General features: G+C 45.9%; 1 protein-coding gene across 1 annotated transcript in view; it reads right to left on the reverse strand.

The window, feature by feature from the left end:
- The window catches only part of SEL1L3 (SEL1L family member 3), a 108,678-nt gene that overhangs the window by 26,783 nt on the left and 55,645 nt on the right, over window positions 1-26,250 (reverse strand). Inside the window, exons 10-15 of the mRNA XM_068975552.1 lie at window positions 20,844-21,055; window positions 19,180-19,359; window positions 10,303-10,422; window positions 8,120-8,260; window positions 3,727-3,789; window positions 535-711 (exon numbers count right to left, since the gene is read on the reverse strand). Coding sequence (XP_068831653.1) covers window positions 535-711; window positions 3,727-3,789; window positions 8,120-8,260; window positions 10,303-10,422; window positions 19,180-19,359; window positions 20,844-21,055 — 893 coding nt within the window. The remainder of the gene's footprint in view (window positions 1-534; window positions 712-3,726; window positions 3,790-8,119; window positions 8,261-10,302; window positions 10,423-19,179; window positions 19,360-20,843; window positions 21,056-26,250) is intronic.

Here is a 26,250-nt window from a genome sequence, read left to right on the forward strand (position 1 = left end):
AGTAACATTTGTATTCCAAGAGTGTAGTTAGGATGACATGGGATGGCAGACAGAAAGTATCTATGAGTATATGGCCCAGAGGAAGTGTTCCGCAAACACTGAAGACTGTCACTGCTATTTACATTATTATTATCCAATCCGATCTCATACCTGGCAGTCCTTTTTGGACACAGTGCGCTTTGCTTCCAGTAAGATCAGTGATCAATCTCTGCACCATCTCTCTTATTCTTGTCTCGCATCATCTCCCTCTCCTCTCCCCAGCGCAAGCCTCCTCCTCCTCCATGAAGCCTTCCTGACTGCTTTGGCTTTCCTTATTTCCCCTTTCCAGAACTGCTTGGGTCACAGCGATTAGAACGCACTTGGCATCTCGCTAATACCGGTTTTTCTCTTCACTCTCTTGTCTTCTTAACTGGGCCCTTGAGGTCCTTGAGCTCATGATCTGTATGTCGGGTGGTGTCTACTGGGCTGGGCGCATAGTACACCTGCTTCCTGACCAAGTGTCTGACCAGCTGCACAGCTGGTCACAAGGCTTACCTGATTCCTTCCAGGAACTCCTGGGAAAATGCCATCCAAGTACAGGACTCCAAGGTTGTATGAGGCATCTGGGTTCCCCATTTCTTCTGCTTTTAACCAGTACTTAGCCGCTTTGGCATAATTTTTCTTGAATTTGTGGTAATACCATCCCAGGCCATTGACTGCCTGATGCAATCCCTAGATTTTAGAACAACAAGAAAGAAACTACTTTTTTTTTTTTTTTTAATGAAAAATTCTCTAAAGAGAATCAGTTGTTGTGAAAGCATTCTGCCAGAGTCTGAGAAAAACCTTTCCTGTCTCTTTTTGGGGCCAGATGGCACTAAAGAAAGGCTAAAACATGAGGCCACCTCAAAGTCTTCCCAGGAGGACTTCACCAGCCTGCTGTTGGGATTTCTACCTTCCCCCTCGGCAATGATGCCGGCCTTGAATCATCACTCAGCCCCTGAGGACTGTTTCACAATGCCCTTGTCTACAGAAGGCCTTGTGTTGCCCTGAGTATCAGCAACGCCCTTGAAATTCACAAGCACTCAACTGCGACAGGAGGCTGGAACCTGGCCTGGCTGGGCTGATTTCTAGGTGACCTGCTGGCCATCTGTTGATTACTCTGCACTGGACACCAACAAATCATCTGAGGGAAGAAGCTGCAATGGTCTACTTGTAAAGCGCAGGGGCTATGGGTCTGCTTAGTAGATAGGTAGGTGGCTGGGCCTGAGGCAGAGGGGAGGGGACGGAGAAGGGAGGGTGGCTTCAGGACTGTGTCTAAACCTGGGATGGTACCGCAGAAGGGCTGGTTCTTGTGAGTCTAGTCTCCAGTCTCCTTGTTCTTGCTGATTCGTGCTCTCAGGGGCCCACTTCTGCTCTCTCTAGGTGCTCCCACCTGCTTCTATACAGTAGCTTCCAGCCTGGCTGTCGAAGGCTTAGGAACCCTGTGGGGGTGTAAGTGTGCAAACCTGGACATTCGGGTCTCTCATTCCTGCTTTCCTGCCAGATCAACAAGACCATGGGCAAGCAAGTGAAAAAAGGATTAAACAGGCAAACGGTGAGTGCCCTTGCATCTGTGAGACAGGTTAAGAGTCCAAGTGTGGAACAAAATCTCTTTCCCCTCTCCTTTGAGAAGTGAAGAACAGGTGTCCCTCAGCTATGGACGCCAAGACCCCAGCCTGCAGCCTTTTTACCTGCGAGGGCTCCCGAAACCCTTTTAGTTTTTACACTGGACTCCAGGTGCCAGGAAGACCAGGAGAAGGAAACTGACAAAGCCCATTGAAATAAATGCTCTATGAGGGCAAGGATCTTTATTTTGTATTCCAAGCACCTGTGTTAGTACTTGCATACAGTAAGTGCTCAATAAATACCTGAGAAATGAATGAGAGCCCTCCCTTGAATGCTGATGACACACAAAACAGAATCCAATCCTACACTGAGGGTAGTGCTCAGATTCACAGGCCCTCAAGATAGCTGCCACTTGGCACAGTATCAGTGCTGTGGGCCAGTCATAGAGATATTCTTCCTGAGCCTCGGGTGGCACCAGATGCAAGGCAGCCTCCTGAGAAGTTGCAGGATGAATGTATTTCCGTGAAGTGACAGACCACGCCATATTATGATGTGGCAAGAACCAGCTTTGGAATAAGCCTATGGAATTTACATCAAAATGGTTTCTGTACTGCTCACCTCCATATGCCTAGGTTTATTCAAAGGTACCTGTCATCACTCAAAACATTAGCAGAACTTTCTTTAGAAATTGTACTGGGACCCAGGTCAGGAGCCCCACAAGAAATCTTGTTTTATTTCTTCATGCTCACACCTTATTCCGGACATTTCCAGCTATATCTGCAGATTTACTTTCAAGTGACTTTTAGCTAATTCCAGACATCAAACTCTGTGCTTCACCACAGTGCCTGACAAAGAGTAAGGGCTTAATAACTCCCTGCCAAATGAATAAGTGAGAATCATGTAACACTCTTAAGAATGTGAGTACTCCAGGCTATAAAACTGCATTTCCTCTAATATTCATCTCAGCTCTGCTAAAAGCACGCTCTGAATAAAGCACCTTAGACGACAATTCACCACTAGCATGCTAAAGAGATGCAAATTTCACACCTGCCAGGAAGCCCCATTTTAGGGTGCTCTAGAACTATGCCCTCAATGACCAACATTAAGCAGCTTTTCTATTTCTGCACTATAGTCTGTGTCAGGGTTGGGAGCTGGCGTGTGTTTCAGCCCACTGTCTCCTGGGTGATGTGCCCCCTTGAGACCACACAGGTGGAGAAAAAGCCTCTTGACTCTCTGACTACATGCTCCAACTTCCTAGTCTACAGGAAAAATAGACACTCTAAGCTTCCTAAGAAAAGCGAGCAAGGAAGGAAAATCGGCATGGTTACTTGAGGAATCGTTGTAGTTAGGGCAAATATTAGCAGCCTTGGGATGAAGGTACATTCAAGAGCCTGAAAGGCTATAAAGGACTCTGTCTAGGTTGTAGAGTTACAGTGGTTTCTACCAATCCATTTATTTACTAATATGTATGCATGCACATGTGAGTATGAACGTGAGTGTGCATGCATGGGGGGGTGCTTGTACAGAGGGATATGTTGTGCATCCCTGCTTATGTGTGTGTGTGTATCCCCTCACAAGCAATATTACAACCTCCATTCTGTACTGCAATACTGAAACTCGTTGGCTTGAAGTTTACTTTGAAGAGTAAATAGTGACAAAAAGAAAATAATTTCTAAATGCAGCAATAAACTTGATAAACAGTCCTTTTATTAAAGCACAGAGAAGGAAATGAGCACTGGACATGACAGGGTTAATCCAGAGGATTCAAGATTCAGAGGAATCAGGCTTTTGATTTTCCTAATTCATTGGCATTTATATCCATTCAGTTTCAAGGAGCCCCTGCTGCTACTTGTTATTAGGGCAGCCCTTGATTATAATTTTAGCCTTCAAACAAAATCAGTCTGAATTCTATTGACTGGAAAGTGAGTTCGCCTTTTGAAGTTTGTCATCCCCATTGTGCAGGTTTCTGTGTATGTGTTGTAGCTCAAAAATGACTAATCACTGCAATGCTAGGGACCCCTCCCTCCTCACTGCATTTCTACCTTCCTCGGAAGGCTGGCCATTCACTTTCCTAGACTTGTAAATGCATGGGTGGGTGTGTGTAGGCAAAGGCTTCCCTCTGACAATATGCACAAGTGTTACCTTGGAAGCTGCTTTCTTCATCAGCTCTAAGGCAAGCCGTCTGTTCTTTTTCACTCCTTGACCCTAAACAACAAGAAACAGCAATGATCACACACACACAAAATAAACAGAGAATGCAAGCAAAACCATCACACCGATCCGCCAGTGTTCAACAGAAGATCCAACAGAAGCCCAGGCCCTGCCAAAGAAAAACCTAATCTTGAAGATTTCCATATGCAGAGCTATTACGTCATCATCATCATTTTGGGTATATTTGTAGAACAGTGACAACAACCCTCCCCCTTCCTGTTTAGCATCACACAAAATTCCCCATTTGATCATCAGGTGAATCACACTCTTGTCAATCCACTGGTGCAGTTGGGAGAAGCCTTGAACAAGGTTAAATGAGTCTGGTCATTCTGGTTGTGTTTTTCTGGGGATCACCTAACGTGTGAGTCAGATAAAGCACTTGATCTGTGTCGGACAGTCAAGACTTACCAGGCTGGGACAACTCAGTTATCCCAGTTCCACGTGGGAGTCCCCAAGGTGGACCTCTGTGGCTTCAGAAACAGCTGGAAGGTCAGTGGTGAAAGAGACAGGATCCCTTAGAATCAGCTCCTTCAGACACTGACAACTGACAAGCTCCCTCCAGCAAAATCAAGTTTTTCCAGCAGACACGGTTTGTGGATCAGGAGAGAAATGGCTTTGGGGTTCTTGTCAGAAGAGCAGAACTTCATGGGACCACTCTGGGGTGTCCGCCGGACCACGTGGGAAAATGGTGGGTCCAAGGGCAGGACAGGAGGAGTCGCTGAGGGCTCTCTCAACGTGGCTCTCACCACGAAGAGGGCAGATGAGAAGACTGGATGAAAACCCCGATGCTTCCAAGCTCACTTAGAGCCTGTCTTTGACCCCTACATCACATGTGATAGAACGTCAGAGGGCTTTGCAATGACTACAACTATTAACGCTATTTAAATACTCAGCTCTAGTAATGAAGACAGCACTAGCAAACATTCCTACGTTAATTACCTGGGCCAGGAGCTCTCCTGCCATATCTAATCCTCCCGACCCTAGCCGTGGTGCTGCATCATTCTCATCTGAGAAACCAACCCAGAGGCACACAGGGAATGAGGAACAGAGGCAGGATTTGAACCCAGGCTGCAGAGTTCAGGTTTATAACTGCCATGCTGTATTTTCTCCTGTATATTGTCATTTCCATGCTGAGAAAGTAAAATGATTCACAATCTCCTTACAGAATACGAAAACAACAAGCTGCAGAATCTGTCCTTAGAGTTCCGGGACCCAGAGCAAAACGGTGGATCCAATAAAGGTTAAACTACATGCACTGAGTTTCTACTCGCCTTTAACTTACCTATTTAATAAAAGCCGATGAGCTGAAGCAGGATGCAAGATGAAACTATTTTTCAGAAGTGGACCATTACTTCGTTTAATTAGAGGAAGAGGAAAGAGAAAAGGACATGAAGGCTATTTGGAGTAACTAGACGGGGCAGTGAGACAACATTTTTGTACTTTGCAGAAAGGATCAGAACCATCAGGATGACAGGACGTTAGAACCTGGATGCACTCAAAGTTTATCTTCTCCAGCTTCTTTGTTTGGAAGGAATAAAACTGGGGCCCACAGGGGCTGACTAACCCAAAGCCTCTCAGTTAGATCTGCAAACAGAACTCAAGATACTCTCATTTCTAGATCAGGGATTTCCCAGTGTAATTACATAATCAGAAGTGGGATGGTTTCTTGCACGGAGACTATATACTCTGCACAAGTCTGAGTAGCACTGGAAGCTGTTAGAAGAAACACACAAAGTCCTGATGCATAGCAGACACTCAGTGACTGTTCACTGGCTGAATTCACGGAGGACGGTAGCTGCAGTGAAAGTCCAAGCTCCACGCTCAGGTGTGTGTAAAACGGGATTGACTCGACTGTCTTGGAAAAACTACACCATCATCGTGGCACCATTTTTGAACACAATAAGCCAAATATCCACACAAAACAATAAGCCGAGTGCACACTGCCCTTCTTCCTGTTTGGAAAGTTCATTTTTTGTATGGGGTTTTTTTTACACTGAAAACACTTCAAGACACCTTTGGCCAGAGGTAAAAATCTTTCTCGAGATGTTGATAATGGGTTTTCTTCCTCCCACTCAGAGATAACTTAGAATGTAGGAAAACCAAAAAAACTTTCAGTTTTCAGAAATCAGACCCTAAAGAAACATTTTGTCACCTCCCATGTCATATATTTATATCTTTGGCTCTCCCCCTAGATTTCAAGCTCCCTGGTAGGCAGAAATGATGCCTGAGTCATGCCTTTTTCTTCTCTGCACTCCGGGCAATGACCAGCCCCAACTCCGGGGGACCGGTGCCTCTCCTCTGCACCTGTCTCAGTCCTGTCTTCCCCATGAGTGTCTGAGGCTCCAGAGGTCAGAAACGTGGCTCAGGCATCCATACGTCCCTCCATCTAGTGCAGAGCCTGGCGTTTTGTCAGCCCTGAATGTGTGTGTATTACATAAATGCACAAATGCATTGGCATATGGCTAAGAGTCAAACCACTTCTATGTTGATTTAACAACTACAAAGAAAAAGTCTGGGCTCTAAACTTGGAAACCGTAACAACCAATAGGTTTTAAGACTTGGAGGGCTAGAGATGTAGCAAGAGTCATGGTTGTTAATCAGTGAGCGACCACAACTGTGGTTCTGGAGATGAGACCGGCCATGTGCATCCAAGTCCTTGTTTGACAGCCCACTTGCTGTCTGTGGGCAGCTGCCTCCTTCAGGCCTGGACATAGCCACCAAGGTTTTCCTTAGTAGAGCTAACAGCTTTCTATTTTTCCAAGGTGGATGAATTGATGCCTCTGTGTTCAGGGTTGAAGAGCACAGACTTTGAAGCCAGACTGCCTGGATCCCAATCCCAGGTCTGAAATGTACCAGTTGTACAATCTTGTACGTGTACGTGCATGCTATGTTGCTTCAGTAGTGTCCAGCTCTTTGCAACCCCATGGACTGTAGCCTGCCAGGCTCCTCTGGCTATGGGGCTCCTTAGGCAAGAATACTGGAGTGTGTTCCCATGCCCTTCTCCAGGAGATCTTCCCAACCCAGGGACTGAAACCGTGTGTCTTAAGGCTTCTGGATTGGCAGGCTGGTTCTTTACCACTAGCACCATCTGGGAAACCCTTGGGTAAGTTACAAATCCTTTCTTAGCTTCTCTTAGCACACACATAAACAGAGACCATCATATGCCACGGTAGCTACCTTTGCAAGGTTATCTTGCAGATTGAATGTACATCAGGTAATAAGCATTGCATCAATCGAAGTAAACTAGTGTTACTCCATAAAGCATTTTTCAGTTCTTGGAGTCCCTTCTTTAGGTTCTTTCACTCAACCTGTGGTCATTACCAGTGTCCCATAAGGTCCATCTAGTCAAGGCTATGGTTTTCCCAGTAGTCATGTATGGATGTGAGAGTTGGACTGTGAAGAAAGCTGAGCGCCGAAGAAGTGATGCTTTTGAACTGTGGTGTTGGAGAAGACTCTTGACCGGCCCTTGGACCCAAGGAGATCCAACCAATCCATCCTAAAGGAGATCAGCCCTGGGTGTTCTTTGGAAGGACTGATGCTGAAGCTGAAACTCCAGTACTTTGGCCACCTCATGCGACGAGTTGACTCATTGGAAAAGACTCTGATGCTGGAAGGGATTGGGGGCAGGAGGAGAAGGGGACGACAGAGGATGAGATGGCTGGATGGCATCATTGACTCGATGGATGTGAGTCTGAGTGAACTCCGGGAGCTGGTGATGGACAGGGAGGCCTGGCGTGCTGTGATTCATGGGGTCGCAAAGTCAGACACGACTGAGCAACTGAACTGAACTGATGAGGTCAGATAAGTCCAAGGATGCAGCTGCTGGTTGCAGAGGAGGGATTTGATCTCCATCTTCTGTCTCCTGGGCTAATGGTCTTCTCACCCATTCCCCTGCTCTCCTGTTGGCTTAAAACCAAGATCTTTGTTTTGATCAGAGAGACTGTTGGGATCCAGCCAAATACGCACTTCATCTCAGCTGTAATTCAGCGATAGCTCTGCCTGATAAGAGAATTGCAGCACCTTTGGGGGCTGCCAGCAATGTACCAATCCATAAAATATGGGGTGTCTCCTCCAGAATGCCACAATGTTTGCAAAAGCAAAGAGAATCCAGGTGCCAAACCTGAGACTAATGATTAAAAACAAGACCAGGGAACTGTTTCTGACTCTACCTTTTCAGCAAATACCCCTTTCCATCCAGCCTGACAGAAGCAGATTCCGAGGTTCTTGGGTTACAGGCTCCCTGTTTGCCTGCATGCCTACATCAAACTGCTCAGGAAATCTGATAGGAATTTTGCAACCTCAGCACAAACTGAGTGATTCTTACCTTGAATAACACAATGGCGTAGTCGTATATTAATGCGGGGTCCTCAGTCTCCAGGGCACCCTTGGCATACCACTCGATAGCCGCTTCCGGGTTCTTGGCCACACCTTGCTGGCCCCAGAACAGCATCTGGGCCAACCGTTGCTTTAAGACAATAGCAATTTAAAACAATGACTTTCCTGTGAAATGCTTAATATATATGTGTGTGTGTGTGTGTGCACACGCGCGCTTAGTGGCTCAATTGTGTCCAACTCTTCGTGACCCTATGGACTGTAGTCCACCAAGCTCCTCTGTCCATGGGCTTCTCCAGGCAAAAATATTGGAGTGGGTTGTCATGCCTTCCTCCAGGGGATCTTCCTGACCCAGGGATTGAACCTGAGTCTGCCTGCAATGCAGGAGACCTGGGTTCGATCCCTGGGTCAGGAAGATCCCTTGGAGGAAGGAAATGGCAACCCACTCCAGTACTCTTGCCTGGAAATTCCCATGGACAGAGAAGCCTACTAGACTACAGTCCATGGGATCGCAAAGAGTCGGACATGACTGAGCGACTTTGCCCTTCACCCTCCTGCATCACAGGAGGATTCTTTACCCACTGAGCCACCTGGGAAGCCGTAATATGTAACATACGAGATTTTTAAAGAGGGTAAGGCAAATCTAGTTTAAAATGTTTTTATGTTGAGAACCGAGACTTAGGTGGACACATGCTATCTTTCTACTGGGGACCGGAGCCCTAAAGGTGTACTGGGTTAAATACACGTTATTAACACAATGATGTGTGTCAGGGGGATGTGGGTGTGTGTATGTGAATGAATGTACTATACCCAGGTCAGAGCTGATGGATCAACAACCGTACTGTCTCCTCTCTCGAAATGCCCTCCCCTTTGGGAGTCACTGTCTGTCTTCTGGGCCCAGTGTGAGGCATGCCTGCCTGTGCACATCTGTGGCCATCAGGGCATCTCCCTGTGAGGCAGGAGATAGATGGGCTCCAGGCTAGGCATTTACAGCTGGCCTCCTGTTTGCATTTCCTGAGACAGGAGGTAGGTGGGCTCCTGGTTAGATATTTACAACCAGCCTCCTGTCTGCATACTGAAACAGAAATAACAATAGAAACAGGGTAAATAGCCAGGCTTTGTCTCTTGAGGACACCTTAAGGTAACAGACAAGGCAGGAAGAGAGGGGCTAAACCCTGTTTGAGTACAGGATCACGAGGTCATATATTTCCTATTCTTGGGGCAAGAGAGACACTACACATGTGCAGAAAGCTCCTTGGGGATCAAAAGGAGGAGGCACCACCCCATAATATGTGATGCCAAGGCCACCCCATAGGCCTCAATCCATCATGGAAACAGTCACACACACAGGGGAGTGTCCTAGGGTAGGTCAAGTACGAAAAAAGAAACCAGATAAATGGCCAAAGGTAAACAAAGAACCTGAAGAACTGCCTTATATAAATGATTTATATCATTATATCTGATGCACTAGAATGTCTGATGGGGTCTTGGGACTGATCATAAATTCTGTGACTCTCTCTCCAATGGGTGCAGATCTGACTACACTCAATGTCAAGAGTGACCAACTGGGCTTCCTTGGTGGCTCAGTGGTAAAGAATCTGCCTGCCAATGCAGGAGACACAGGTTCAATCCCTGATCCCGTAAGATCCCACATGCCAAGTAACAAAGCCCCTGTGCCACCACTACTGAAGCCTGCGTGCCCTAAAGCCCAGGCTCTGCAACGAGAAGCCATGGCAACAAGAAGCACGCACACCGCAGCTAGAGAGTAGCCCTCACGCTCGGCAACTAGAGAAAAGCCCGTGCAGCAACAAAGACCCAACAGAACCAGAAATAAAGACAGAAATCAAATTATTTAAAAAGAATGACCAACTGACTTGCTCTGGCCGATGAAATGTGCGAAGTGCCCCATCTGAGCAGAAGCGTCAGGAGCCAGCTGTGACATGCCACAGGGTGGCCCTGAGGCAATGGCTTTGGAAGCACATTTTGGTGACTCCTCTGTTAGGTTGGGCTCCTGAAGAACTATGAGAGCACAGCCCCTGCCGGCACCCCCAGTAGTGTGAACAGCAATACACTGGTGCTATGTTAAGTCACTAGGATTGGGAGATCTTGTTATCACAGCGTATCCTGGTCCATCAGGGCTGAGACAGTTTCCAAGACAGCGGACCACACTGTTACCTGAGCTGCCGCATTGCCTCGAGTAGCTTCATGCTTCAGCCACATAAAGACATCTCCATCTTCTTTGGTTTGTACCTTGAGTATTTCATCATCTTTTAGTCTAATTGTTTCAACATATGCCTAAAAGGGAAGGAAGGAATATAAGAAGGGAGGGAGGGAGAGAAGAAGAAAGGAAGGGGAGAAGGGAGAATGAAAATATCCAAATAATTTGGGCATGCAAAAGACATGCCATTATTCTTAAACCAGCAATTATTCAAGTAAAAACTCACAAATAATGGAAATATGAGGTGTGTCCACAATGCCATAAGATCACATTCTTTTTAAATGAGTAGATCACACGCCTTGCATCTAAATGGGCATTTTTGTTCCTATCAAAGCATTTGCCTTGGGAAGATGAAACTTACTCCACTTTCTCTTCCTTTGCTCAAGCTAGTTCAGAAGTCCACCTCTGTGCCAGCAGTTTTAGGGCCAGATTATACAAGGCGTCAAAAAAGGTAAATCAATGAATTTTAAGTATAATCTTATTATTATGTTTTATTATTATCCTGCATGACTAGCCCTTTTTATTTAGCAGGCTCAGCCTCCAATATCTTTCGGCTATTTCCAAAAATGAAATCTGGTCTGAAAAGAAAAGGGCATATTAACTTTTTGAGTATATGCACAAGGATGCACCAGAGGTTCTAAGGAGGAACCCAAGGGGAAAGTTCACAAAATGCTTCAAATTTGCAAACAGCCTCCCAGGTATCTGCCTCCTTTGAAGAAAATAAGGCTCATTTTTATGTATAAATTTTGGCTCTTTATCCAAAAAACAGTCTTGTTGTTTCACAGTTTCCCCTTATATTTAATACATGATGAACTCTATCTAATGCCAGAGGGCCTGGGAAGGGCTTCAAGGCCACAAGCAGATGGTAAAAAAATTGGTTCTGGATGAGGCTGGGAGAAAGAACAAACAGCTTTAGAGAACAAAAAGCTCAGCCTGATTTCCCTTCTGATCCTCTGTTTGTCAGCGAAGGGAAGGACTTAGACATGTACACACTGCTGTATTTAAAATGGATAACCAACAAGGTCCTACTATATAGCACAGAGAACTCTGCTCAATGTTATATGGGAGCCTGGATAGGAAGGGAGTTTGGGGGAGAATGGGTACATGTCTATGTATGGCTGAGTCCCTTTGCTGTTCACCTGAAACTATCACAACATTGTTAATCAACTATACTCCAATATAAAATTAAAAAGAGAGAGAGAGAAAAGGACTCAGATTCACAAGCTCTAGCCTGCAGCCCCATCATCCACTGTGGCCACATGCAACCAGAGGTCCCTCTTAGGGGCAGTAGAGGGCAGACTTGGGGACAGAGCTAGGACTCAGAACACAACAGGTATCAATTCCTGTTGGGTGTCTAACCTTGACATACCACCCAGCAAATAGCAACAAGTACAATAATGATGCTGCCACCTTTGACTGAAACCATGTGCAGGGTGGTTAACAAACATTTTTTTCACTTAATCCTCATTGCAGGACTGAAACCCAAATATCACTGTCCTCAATCTATAGGCAAAGAACTGAGGCTCACAGGGTAAAACCGTGAGCTCAAGGTCATGTTATAGAGCGGGCCTTGGAAGCCAGGTTGACCTGTCTCTAATGACAGGCTCTGAGAGACTCCCCAGCAATGTCGCCTTCTAGCAGGAAGGCCCTGGAGTCCTGTCTGGGCACTGGTCTCTATCTCATTCTTCGCTAACTGCAAGGCCAATAAGTAGCCGCTTCAGGTCAAACTCCAGGAGATACTCTGTCATCTGCGATGAGCCTGGAATTGGGCAGAAGCTCAGGCTGCTCAAATAATATAATTCTCAGCTATAAGGGTTTTTTTTGTCAACTACGGAGTTGGATATTTGATTTGGGATTGATTTTCTTCTTTTTCTTATTTTGCTTTTTCCTTCTTAACTTTGTTATGATACTTGAATGAAAGACATAGCACGTGAAGACAGAGTTTCTACGCTGCAAGAATTTATACTCTTAGGTATTTCTGCCACTCTCTGGCGGTGATAACATACCATAATCACCAACAAGGACTGTGTGTGGGGACCGACTGCTTGGTCCAGATTGACTCACTGAATCTTTGCCACCTCATAAGACAGTCCCTGTCAATATCCCCACTTCACACATGTGAAAAATGAGGCCCAGAAAGGTTAAGCAACTTACCCAAGTTCTTCAAACTAATGAATCAGACCCAGGAGAGCTGGCTGTGAGATGGTCCTCACCCAGCCTCACCACCCTGTGAAGGACTTACGCCTCTGGGAGAAAGCAGATAGGGGGCTGGTTCATCGTCTCCCTTTATGCATAATGAATTCCATCTAATCGTGTCACGGTGGTGACATCAGATCTTTCACATCACCCCCAGGGGATATGAATTCTAACTCGCCACTAACTACCTGTAGGCCTTGGGCCACTGACTTTATTGATCTGAGTCTTAGCTTCTGCATCAATAAAAATGAAGTGTAGCATGGTATCTGCTATATCAAAAGCACTCTACCTACTAGCCATTATTTTTAATAGTGCAAAAGTCCCCTGGAGAAGGAAATGGCAACCCACTCCAGTATTCTTGCCTGGAGAATCCCATGGAGGAGCTTGATGGGCTACAGTCCACGGGGTCGCAAAGAGTCGGACATGACTGAGCGACTTCACTTCACTTCCAAAGAGTTACAAACACTCAGGGTTCAAATCTAGGCTCTACTACCTGCTTGTTGTTTGACTTTGGGCAAGTTCTTTGGCTTCTCCGAGTCTCAGCTGCCCCATTTGTAAAATGGAAACAATACCTGTACTGGCCTCGCAGAGTTGCAGGGGGACTCAATGAGATTGCTTGTGAAGATCTCAGCAGGGCGTCTGGTACACGGGAAGCCCTCTGGAACAGCAACTCATGTTTTAGGTCCCGAACTCATTCTAACATGTAAAAGGCTGACAGCAGTTTAGAATATCAGCCCTCCTGTTGGTGTTTGCAGTTTGTACAGCTCAGAGCCTTACGTTGTGGGGATGAATTTCTGAGAGTTTGATGCTTTTGAAGATGGAAGGGACAGATCTGAGGAGGGAGTGTCAGGGCTGGAAACATCTGAGAGCATCATGTTGTGTGTTGGGCTCCACTCAGCACACATCAGATGAATTAATTTACTCACGCTATCAACTCTGTGAGGTGGAGCATGTCATGGCAGTCTTTACTAGTGAAAAACTGTGCAGAGACAGAGAAGTGAGTGGAATTATCCAAGATTTCACACCCTATGAACAGCAGACCTGGGACCTGAATCCAGGCAAACTGGCCTTGAAGCTACACCTCAACTGCCTGCCGCACCCAGGCTGGTGGTCGCATCTTTACAGCTCTGGGGTCCCCACAGTGGCAACCAGCACCAGTCAGAGCCACATACCCAGGCCCTCTGTGAAAGTCAACCATCTACAAAGACATCTGATGAAAGAACAATCCCTAAAAGGGGGCAGTGTCGGACTGTTCATCCATCAAACATTTTGAGAACAAGGAATGATGCTTCAGATGGGAAAGTGACCGATCCTGGATGAAGCTATGGTGTGGAGAAAGACTGGTGGGGGTGAGAGTTGGGGGCAGAGCTGGGGAGATGCTGGCAGGAGTCCAGACTGGCCAGTTCTGGGATCTTCTGTAGCTTCTGTCGGGGAAGGGTTCTTTTTGTTGCTGTGTTATAAAATCAAGGCCTCTAGGATGAGCAGTTCACAGCCTATACTGCAGGGTTAAGACCTGCTGACCAGGTGAGAGGAGGTCTGGTGTCCAGAGACTCTGCAATCTTCATACGTCCTTGGACCCAGCATCAGAGAAGTCTCCACACTGTCCCTAGACTCTTCATAGGCTTTGCCACCTTTCTCTCTGCTCACCTGCAGGCTACATCATGCCAGCTGTCTGCCATTAATCACTAGACAGGCAGGACAGAGCAGAGATCAGGGAGGGGTAAGGAGGGTGAAGGACTTAGTGGACTTTGAACCTGGGAAGCAAATGCTCTTAGTGGGCCCCCATTTCCCAGAACATCTATGTTCTCTGAAGTTGTGAAATAGAATGGTTCAGCCAGCATTCCCGGGAACTCAGCAGCAGGGCAATTTGAGTCTACACCTAAACCACCACTTCCTTCAGGGTCTGGAGGAGCCACCGGGAGGAACCCAGATCTTAGGGTGTTTAAAACCAGCTACAATGTTTGGCTTCCAATGTGGGGAATCTAAGTGTTCTTTGTTGACATTTAACATTTTAGGGATTTTAAAAGTAAGAATGGAGGAATATCAAGTGCAAACATGTAGACACAGAAGCAAGTACCCAAGATTCCCCAAATAGGGAGCAGGGGTGTTGACTGCAAGGGAGGCAGAGTTGAAAGCCAAGTGCCTAGGTGCTTGCTGTCGACAATGATCACTGGTCACATGAAAAAGTACCAGAGAGTCAACAAAACACTGCGGTCACTTTGTGTCCATTTCTGGTTACTCTGCATTCCATCCTGTCAGTCAACAGTGAGTGCCATCTAAATTTCAAGCACAGTGCTGGGCATTGGGATCACCAACGTGAACAGACAAAGTGTTTGTCTTGGGGGGCTCCCAGTCTACTGGTACAGCCTGTCCTCAGATCCTGTACACAGCACCCATCATTGAGCGAGGGCACAGATGTGCCTGGGTGCCCAGGTGCGGGGCAAAGGGGACATCCAAGGAGAAGGTGATGTCTGAGCCCAGTGTTCCAGCAGGAGGAAGGGTCAGCAGATGGGAAAAGGAGGGGTGGGCATAGAGAAAGCAAGCCAGGCAGAGGAAACCCGGCAGGGTCAGGAGGTATGGACAGCCTGATGTGACCGAAAGCTTGGCATCTCCAGAGTGGGCCAGCCAAGTAGGGACTGCTGAGAGCTGAGACCGGAGAAGCAGAGAGAAACCTGATCAAGGAGCGACTCCTGTGCCAAGCGATGAGCTGGACTTGGTGCTTCCGGGTCAGTATTTCTCAGCCCTGACTGCACGTTACTACCATCTGAAGACGTTTTAAATACACACATGCGCGTAGACGTATATACCCATACTATACGCCTGGACCCTGCCCTGTCAATTTGATGAGACTGTGGGGTGGAGCCAGCGCAGAGGTGTTCTCTGATCCCCCATGAGACTCTGAGGTGCAGCCAGGTTGAGAACCTCCCCTGTTTTAAGCCCCCTCTGGCCTCCACGGGAAGAACACTGAAAGGGACAAAACTGGTGGCAGAAAGGCCAGTTAGGGGGTAAATGTATTTGCCAGAGCTGCTGCCATAACAAAAAGCCACAGATGGTGCGGCTTAAACCACAGAAACCAACTTCCTCGTGCTTCTGGGGGCTGGCAGTCCATGATCAAGAGGCTGGCAGGTGTCGTTCTTTCGTTTGTTCTGGCCACGTGGCATGTGGGATCTTCGTTCCTGGACCAGGGACCAGTTCCACGCCCTCCGCATTGGCAGCTCGGAGTCTGCCAGGGAAGTCCTGGTCTAGTTCCTCCTGAGGCCCCTTCTCCCTAACTTGTGTTGTCACACGGTCCCCCTCTGTTTCATCCTAACCTCTTCTTGTAAGGATACCAGTCATGCTAGATGAGGGCTACTCACGATTGAAAGTTTTCCTCTCTTCAAAGGTTCTGTCTCCTTAATGTAGGGCCCTATTCTGAGGTACTGGGCGGGAGGGCTTCAATCTATGGACTTAGCAGTCAATTCATGCCATACTCAGTCCATAAAAGGAGGCCATCATAGTTGCTCAGTGGAGAGATGTAAAGGACAGTTGTAGGCTGCGGCTGTATATTGGATGGGAGTGGGAGCAGAGAGAAGTTGGCGTGTAAAGCTGCTGGGGATTATAACCCCAGCTAGGATGATGGGGGGATTATAACCCCAGCTAGGATGATGGGGGGATTATAACCCCAGCTAGGATGATGGGGGGATTATAACCCCAGGTAGGGTGATGGGGGGATTGAAGATGACTCCCCAGTTCCTGGCACGGACAGGGGTGTCATGGTTTGAGGAGTTTGGGGGGAATGGAGAGGAGGAAAGAGTGTGTTGCCTTTGTGATAGGTTATTTTTGCAGATGGGGGTTTGTAAGAAAGAGCTCAGCCTGAGAGTCAGATTTTTGTGTCATCAGTATGTGGAGGGAGGGATGTGTGAGACCCCTCTAGAAGGTGTAGACACAAAAGGCTGAGGACCAAACCTTTCAGAAGAGCACATTCTGAAGGGCGAAACGGATGATAGGAACTCATTTGTGATTAAGCCACAGAAACAAGCCCAAAAGCAATTAGTGTCTTCTTTCTCTTTGACCTGAAGTAGAGTCCCTCTAAATCATATATGAGTGACATGAAGAGAGATTGTTAACACAGAAGTGATGGGAACCACAGGTTACATAGGAAATGGAACAAGAATCAAGAACGAAGTCACTGATGGATCTCTGGTTTGTTACTTAGAGGTCTGGCTTTCCAGATCTCTTCATTTTTTATGTGCTGTGTGTGGGTGTGCTCGGTCACGCCTGACTCTCTGTGGCCCCATGGACTGTGGCCTGCCGGGCTCCTCTGTCCATGGAGTTTTCCAGGCAAGGATCCTGGGGTGGGTTGCCATTTCCTTCTCCAGGGGATCTTCCCGACCCAGGGACTGAACCCTTGTCTCTTGTGTCTCCTGCATCAGCAGGAGGATCCTTTACCACTGTGGCACCTGAGAAGCCCCTTGTTGTGTGCTGCCAGTGAATTAATAGATCTCTCAACAAAAGGATATTTAAATTGACGTATGACACCTGCTAAAATTCTCAAGAAGCCATTAATTACACACTCTTGAGAAAATGAGCTATGATACAACTGACTGTATAATTCGTATCTATGGTTCTTAATCATACGACTTTCCAGCTGCAAGATGGATCTTCTCTATTCATCTTCTCTGGTTCTGACCAATTAAACATTTTCTTTCATAATCATAACACTTCATGGGCCAAATCTTCAAAAGAAAAGGAGCTTGTTAGCAACATACCATCTCCCCTTGCTCATTTATGCTGCATTAGAATTCCTAAAAGTGTATACGTACAGGACATTATTAACACATTCAAGCTTAGCAGAACAATAACAATATTATTTGGTGGTCTAAATTTTTTATGAATGTGTTTCCAGAATAATTCTTTAAAAACTTTATAAATGAATAAATTAAAACATTCCTGTCAAACTGAGGTCAAATTTTGCCCAGAGCCTATGTATGCTGAGAGAATACAAGTCTATTCAGGAGAAATCATTATCTTCTAAAGGAATTAGAATGTCTATACAGACAGCCTTTGGGTGCTTTATAGCTTGATTCATGTTTAATGTTCACTGACAACATGTATCTCTGAGTCATTTATTTCATAACTCTGCAGTGGCCGCTGTAGGTTTCTGTTCCAGAAACCATTCATTCCCAGTCATCGAAGCACACGTTTCCTGCACTGGGGGTTTCTAAATGTAATACAGGAGCAGCACGGGGAACAGTAAGTGGTCTGGTTCCCAGTTAGCCTGCTCGGTCTAAGATTCCACAAGCCTGACCCATCCCCCAGGCTCACCAAGCATAAGGTGAAAATCAAGAGCTTATGGCTTCAACCAGAGCCAAATCTGACCACACAGCAACCTACTGTCCCTGGTTGCACAAACCCAGGCACCCCAGTGGTTTAGATACTATCTTTGGCAGAAGCTGAGTAGCTGAAATAGTGACTATAACATCAGAGCTTAAAATATTTACTGTCTGGCCTTATATAGAAAAACATCGTCAACTCCTGGTACAGTCTACTCGCATTTCTCAACTTAACTAGCTCAAGGGCTATGAAAAATACAAGCCGAGAGGCCAACCACGTCACAGTCTACTCCTGCTGGATGCAAATCGACATCATTTAAAGGCAGCTTTCTTTTTATTCTCACACTGTCACCTTCACTTGGGCTTCCCCGGTGGCACAGGTGGTAAAGAACCTGCCTGCCAGTGCAGGGGATGTAAAGAGATATGGGTTTGATCCCTCGGTCAAGAAGATCCCCTGGAGGAGGGCATGGCAACCCACTGCAATACTCTTGCCTGGAGAATCCCATGGACAGGGGAGCCTGGCGGGCTACAGTCCATAAGGTCGCAGAGTTAGACATGACTGAATAGACAGCACATGCACGCATCACCTTTACCTATAGCCTTTCATTCGCAGTTCCTGAAACAAACCATCAGTTGGTCCAGTGTAACACATCATGTTTTGAAGGCACACATTAGCCACTGATTTCTTTACCTAACGAGTCAAAAAGATAGGTGAGCCTGCAAAATGAGAGGCTGGAGTCAGTGCCCCTCATCCAGTCCTTAATCCAAGATGGACTGCCTGCTGTCAGTCACCTGGAGCCCTGTGGCTCCTGTGACTGGCAGACGCTTCTCAAGGTGCTGGGCAGCAGGAACATAGGGAGGGATGGAGCTTTCTTATATGTAGACTCTGCAACTCTGCTGCTTGTGATGTGTTGATAGCAGCCCTTGGCTAACTGCCCCTGCTTAATTTGACTCAATCTCCCCTGACATCTCCAGATCCTGCCAATTCACATGATTTTGGAACAAAGACAAAATGTCTCTCTTTCTGGTGCACATGGTTTTCAAAATCAAATCTGTCCAGGGCTGTATCTCCCCTCCCCATACCAGTCTTCCCACTCATGAAAAGCTCCTCACGCACAGATATAGGATGGTCCCTACATTCAGCCTGAGAGCACAGTGAGGAAATATGAATTAGAGATTATGAGAGGGCTTCTCTCTGCATGGGATTATGCTTGGACTCTGAAGGCCAGTGAATAAACCAGCCACTGAGGCAGACACTTTATAAAATTGCTCAGGAAGCCCTAGTAAGCAGGGCCATAACCACTCCCACCCATTTCTCTCTTGTACCTGATCTCCTTGTAGCGTGTGCTGGTCAAGAGGTGTCTTGGTGGCGATGTTGCTGTAGTAGGCATAGGACAACTCCCAGTCCAGGGGGTAGTTATCAATACCCTGGTAATGCTTGTACCCAAGATTCATCGAAGACAGTCTCTCACTGCCCTGGCCTCCAACCAAACTGTACAACATGCCCTGCGGACAGGGTTCACAAGATTACAGAAAAGGGTGGTGAAATTCTAACACAGAAAGGTCATCTGGACCCCACCCCTATAATATGAACTTAGTCATTCTGGAAAGAAGTTAATACACCTTTTAAGAAAAACTTTAGATAGGACTTCCCTGGTGGTCCAGTGGTTAAGACTCTGTACTCCCAAAGCAGGTTGCATGGGCTCTATCCCTGGTTGGGGAACTAAGATCCTGCGTGCCACACTGCATGGCCAAAAAACAAAACAAAAAACACGAAAAACTTCAGAAAAGTCACAAGAGCTTTCTCGTGATTATCTGTCCTTACTGTCTAATAGCTGAAAATCCCTTTGTTCTTCTCGCAGTGAAGACAGGGTCTTCTCCTGACTTATCTCACAGCATCTCTCCGTGTATCCACCAACTGTTCTAAGGATGCTGGCCCACTTCAGCTACATCATCTGTGGTCAGATGATCTGAATGGTGGGCCGCGTTCCAACCTCACATTCTCAGAATGGTAGTGTCCTTAGAGATCGACTGGTCGAACCACCTCATTTCAGAGTTAAGGAAACAGAGGCTCAGAAAGTTGACGTCATATGCCTTTGGTCAACCAGTCGTTTTGTGGCAGAAACAGGGCTCAAGTCTTCCCCTCTATACACCTCGATGGGGACTGCCTCAGGGACTTAGGAAAGCACGCCATCAGTCATGAGCTGCTACAGCCAGAGGCGCACACAAAGAAATCAAGTGAAAGAAACGCGGAGCCACCTGGGAGGGTGTGAACAGTCTGAGTCTCTTCAAATCCAGGATAAACAATCCTGGGTGCAAGTACAAAAACTATGTGATCAGGGATTATTTAGCAGCACTTATAAAAATGCAACTCCGGATGTTAAACAAGTTGCATAAGAAATTTGGATTCAACACCATAAACAAAACAGTCTAGTATGACTTTTGTTTTAATGTGAGCAATTCACTCAGTCGTGTCTGACTCTTTGTCACCCCATAGACTGTAGCCCTCCAGGCTCTTCTGTCCATGGAATTCTCCAGGCAAGAATACTGGAGTGGATTGCCATTTCCTTCTCCTGTTTTAATGGTAGAAGGCTGAATGTGACAATTGTTTGCTTAGAGGTCTAAATGATTCCACTAAGCTAAAAAGTCATATGGAATGATGGGCCCACAGCCAGAATAGTTACAAGAATTGGGTAAGAGGCACCTGTTCTTGAAGGACTAGGATTTTGATAAGCCCTGCACAAACTATTCCTCAGTATATCAATCATATCCCCATGCTGTGTCCAGAAATGGATAAAGTGCACTTCTTCACTCACTGCCAGCAGAAGATCCTGTATTTAACACAGCCCTAAGCTGTTTTTCTTGAGTGTAAAGATTTTAAAGGACTCCAGGGAGCATGAACATGTCCAGTTCCAACTCGGGCACGAGGGCCTTACCCTGCAAATACAATCTAGGTGACGGATATTCCTGCGACGCATGAAATACTCTACCTGCAGCTGATCCCGAGGTACAGTTAACCCAGTTTCATAAAAGACTGCGAGGTAGTAGGATGCTTTATGGTATCCACAGCAGCTGGCATCCATCAGAAAGGGGACGCTGGAGCTAATTTGGTGAAGGCCATCAACACTGGAGAGTCTCTTTACAGCCTTCTCGAATATCCGCCCACCGATGTCTAATACAGATTCATTTTGGTTCCTCGGCACTGTAAATAACACAATTCACAGCACACACAATTAACTACCATGGGATCGACATGGCTTTAAAAAGAATTGGGAAGAGCCAATTAAATCACCTGAGTTATTAATATTGCTGGTCCTGCAGTGCCTTGAAATATACCACCTTCCGGGGAAGTAAATCAAACCCGTTGGGGATGCCAGAGTGTCATTCTGTAAATAGCTTTTCCTTTGGCACTAAATGACAGCCTAGTATCCTGGGGGAAAGGATGTGCTTTCTATAGCTGAAGGAACGCCTCAAGAGAATAATCTACTCAGTGTAACTCACACCAAGTTAGGACCACCGAAACTGCCAGAGAGATTTTTTTTTTTCCCTCTAAAACTCTGAAGGAGAGTGTGTTTTATCTCAGAAATAGATCCTAGGTGCTTCTGTAAAAAGTTGAGCACAAGAATCTTATTTTGAGATGCCTTCTTATCATCTTTTGCCTCCGGTTTTCCTTGTGGGTTTCTAAATACAACAAAAAGAATGTCAACTTTTACTGAAGGCTTATGAAATGCCCAATACTGAGTTGAGTGCCTTATGCAAATTATATCATGTAATTCAAACAATTTTAGGAGGTAGGTACTACTATTAGGGTCTTAATTTTTCGGATGAGGAGATTGAAGTCTACAGAAGTCAACTAACTTGTCAAAAGTTACAAAAGCTGGCAAATGGCTGAGCCAAGCTTAGACTCCAGCTTGGTAGGTCACAGAAAAAGAGTCCTATTCACTGCTCTCCAGCTTCTTCCTGATAAAAGGCAACCAGGTGTCTTAATAAGTACCTTACTGCCATGGGTAGAGACCTCCCTATACAATCGCTTTAAGCTATGGCACTTCCTTTCACCTAATCCTCCCATAAATTGATAAACTAAGTCCAAACGGGCAAGTTGTATGGCCTTATAATCTGTCACAGTCCTTTAAAGTCTATCTACATTATTCATCTCTCGTTTATTAATCAGCCAGCAAATGTTTACAGTTCTACTCTGTGTATCTACTAGATGCTATGTTACAAAAAGCCACATAGGATTGCACAGGTACTATTTCCATTTAAAGAAATGCAGTCAACTTATTTAAAGCGAAAATTTTCTCCCCTAAGAATTACGTCCAACAGTTTTCTTTGAGCTTCTTCAATCTATCACACATTAAAATGTTACTAACAACCTCCAGGAGGCAACGAGAGACTCATTCTATCAGCACTCCTTCAAAGCAATGTGGGAGACCTGGGTTCGACCCCTGGGCTGGGAAGATCCCCTGGAGAAGGGAAAGACCACCCACTCCAGTATTCTGGCTTGGAGAATTCCATTGACTATATAGTCCATGGGGTTGCAAACAGACATGGCTGAGCGACTTTCACAAAAAATTCACAAAAGGCATGAACAGAGATAAGTTTCCAACGTGGGAAACCTCTCTCTGGAGGATCTGAGATTGGATTGAAGGGGAGGTCATTGGCAGAGGTTGATGCCTCTGCCTTGGCATCACAGAAGCCAGCGGAATCCAACGGATGAAACTGTGAGCCCCACGCCATTGATTATGAGCTGGTGCCTATCCCTTTGAGCACATAGGCAGCTGACTGCCCCTGTCAGGGAGGCACGTGTCTTCACTCGCTAAGCTGTGGGAAAGGTACCCGCCCACCACCTCCCCTCAGCGCTAAGGTAGTCCTGTCTCCTGGCTCCTGAAACGCCTCACCCTCACCCTCCTCAGCTTGTTCAGAGGCCGCACCTTGGATCTGCTTTTACTCTCTCCATGCCAAGAGGTAAGTGCTGAAAGAACCACCTCACTGAACAAACAGACTTTGCTCATCTTTCTGTATTTTTTTTTAACTCCTAAAGAAATAGCTGCTTGTTATTTAAAAAAAAAAAAGACTCAAACAATGTAGGTTTATATAAAATAAAAAGTCCCCTCTCTCCCAGTCATTCTTTAATTGTGAAGGAAAACTATTGAAAGTTTGGTGTACGTACTTCTAGACTTTTCCTCAGCACAAGTAATTCATTACACATCTATCTGCCTATATACATACATATTTTCCTTCTGAAAAGCTCCTATAGATTCAAACTCCCAACTTTTTTCCCTTATGAATATTTTTATTGAAATTAGTTTAACATTGTGTTAGTATCAGCTGTAGAACAAAACGACTCATGCATATTCTTGTTCAGATTCTCTTCCATTGTAGGTTATTGCAGATATGAAGTGTAGCTCCCTATGCTCATCTGTCGACTTTCTTTTGAAATTAACAGCATACCACAGATACCTGTCCACAGCAGTCCGAAGCTTATTCTTCTTCCCAAACTTTTAATAGTTCTGCATTTTATAGCAGCGCTGTTCTTCCAACCAGTTCTCTATTTTTAGCCTCTTGGGTTGCTTCCAGTGGTTTGGCTATAACCAACAACATGCCAATGAACATCCTTGAACATTTTCCTCTGCTCATCTGTTGGGATGGATCTGAATAATAACCCCCTTTGCCACCAGGAGTCTGGGGCTCTTCTTTTGAATTTTCCCTCTGCAGAGTTGAGAGAATTCCATCCCATCCAACCATTAGACAGGGTGAGAACCTACTGCAGTGATTCAGTGTGTACTGCAGCACTCAGCTGGAGTTGCAAAATAAACCCTACCCCTACTTGCTCTTATATTTACTTTTAAATGCATGCTCATCTCCAATGCCCCTTTGTGCACATTCAGAGCAAAGCAATATTACCATTTTGTTAACGATTCATTCTGGCCTTACCTGCTTTGCCAAACACATAACTAAGATGATGAGTTTTGCCTGAGTACCCACGGACATAGGCTTTGGGGACTCCAAGGAGAGAAGAGACTCCAAACTAAATGAAGCTCCAAATGAAACACTTGCCCTGCTGACATCTGGCACAGAACCCCAGAAATTATTAGCAGGATTGTCCCAGAAGCACGGATTGCTGGAGAATAACAATCAGGAGGGAGAAACTTCACAAAGTTCCAATCCTCAGCAAATGCACACACACACACGCAATTTGCAGACTGAAATGAAGGCAGGTGGAAAAGCCTTCATTATTTCTTTTACCTATCAAAATTCTTAACTCCCCCCAAACATTACCAATCGGTACTTTCTCTACAAAAGAATCAAGACAGTTTTCTGCCCTTGTGGATATAATAATAAAATAATAATACTTCTAAAGGAAAACTGCTCATTTTGCACATTTTTTAAAGTTTGCATTTCAAATGTGGCACAAAATCAAAGCTCTGATGTCACTGGTGATATTGTAAAACTGGCTATCTAAGAATACATTTAATGAGACTGTTAATTTCACCCATCTGGTTTAGCATATGCATTTTTTTTCTAGTGGATCTGTAACTAAAAAACATGCCTTGTTTATGGAGATTAATGGAGTAATGAAAAACAAACAAACAAAACAGAAGTGGAGCCATTTTCCCATTTTTCTTTCTTCCTACACGAGAGGCTAAGGAAACAAAAGGCACCACCACCGTTAATTAACTCTCACTCTCTTCCCAGGAGCACACTATTGTTTATTTTGCTCTTTTTTCTTTTTTTCCAGCAATACCATAAGGTCACCATTTGTGGGCTCATCATTAAAAGAAGCAAAAAGCAGAAAGCGAGAAGGTAGCCGCCTACTGAAGGAGCTGAAGCCACATCTGACGGAAAATTTGGGAGAAAAAAGCAGGCTTATTTATTCCTTGTGAGGGGGAAAAGGCACATTAAGAAAGTCATTTTTGGTTTCAACCTTCCGAAAGGTATAATGTATCCAGAGAGGTTTGAAAAGAGGGGAAAAACATGGAAGGAGAAAATATCATTTAACCAGAAAAGGAAAGATCTTCACCAACTTTCACTAGTTTTTTTTTTTTAAATAGCACATCTCTCATTTGCATTTGCATCTGATGAGCCCCAGAGGGTTCCTGAGGCTCAAAGAGGTGGCTTATTTCTCTCCCCAAAATAAACTATTTGTACTTTTCTGTCCTGTGTAGATTTTCTGACTTTATACACGTCATTTCTCTTCCTCCCTCCTCTTCTCCCCACTCCCTCCTTCTTTTTATCTCTTTCTCTGTGCGTATTTTTTAAAAACTATAATGTATACTTCCTTGAATTAAAAAAATAAGATAGGGGCCCTTTAATGAAAAACAGCAAGCATAGCTCTTAAATTCCAGAGCATCCTGGAATTGCTAAATACCACCATTGTGTTTCTACCCTTTTCATGCTCTGCATTTTAGTCTCCAAACAAACACTGCAAAAATATGAAGAGTTGGGGGCTTCCCTGGTAGCTCAGACAGTAAAGAATCTGCCCACAAGGTGGGAGATGCAGGTTTCATCTCTGGGTTGAGAAGATCCCCTGGAGAAGGGAATGGCAACCCACTCCAGTATTCTTGCCTGGAGAATCCCCATGGACCGAGGAGTCTGAGGGCCTACAGTCCCTGGGGTTGCAAAGAGTCAGACACGACTGAGCAACTAACGCTTTCCCTTTCAGAAACAAGCTAGAGTGACATCAGTGCAGCCAGCACCCCTCTGCATATTGTGAAGAGGAACCTTGTCTCCTACTCCACTCTCTGAAGCCTGGGGCAGGAGCCAGGCAGTGGTCCTGCAGGAACAATGCAAATGGCGTCAGCCCCAGGACGGCAGCCCAGCCTCACCCCGGCCTCCCCCTGAGGACCACTGAGGACCCCCTGAGGCAGAACTCAGCCTCTCTGTAGCCACAGTCACCAGCTCTCACGGGCTCAGGGGTGCCCCGTCTGGCATGAAAAGAAGAAAGGGAGTCACCGGTTCTGGCCTCGGGGCATGTGTCTGGAGGGCGTGCTGGTCTCTCACCTGTCTCGCTTCCCTGGCCCTCCCTGCCGCGGAATCCCCTGCACCTAGGCCTTTGTGTCCTTCCTCACTCCTTCCCACCATGAGCACTTCTCTGACCCAGAGCCTTCACCTGGCTCTGCCATTCCGGCAGCCTCTTACCAGCCAGTCCCCACCATCTCTCTTCCCTGATTCCAGAGCCCCGTTCAAAGGGTTTCTGAATTCAAAGGTTTCCATCAAGAAAGGTGTGAGAGGAGAGTAAAAGAAGCAGCCAGCTCTTCAAGGATGAAAAGGTGTGCGTACTGAAATACTACCAGCCTAGCATTAGAAACACCTAATAGGTGATTCCATGCTCTCCCAAGCGCCATTTTCCAGAGAATTGGAGCTTCCCCCGGAAACAGCACAGAGGTTGGCCAATTA

This window comes from Capricornis sumatraensis, chromosome 7 (assembly GCF_032405125.1).
Source record: "Capricornis sumatraensis isolate serow.1 chromosome 7, serow.2, whole genome shotgun sequence".
NCBI lineage: Eukaryota > Metazoa > Chordata > Mammalia > Artiodactyla > Bovidae > Capricornis > Capricornis sumatraensis.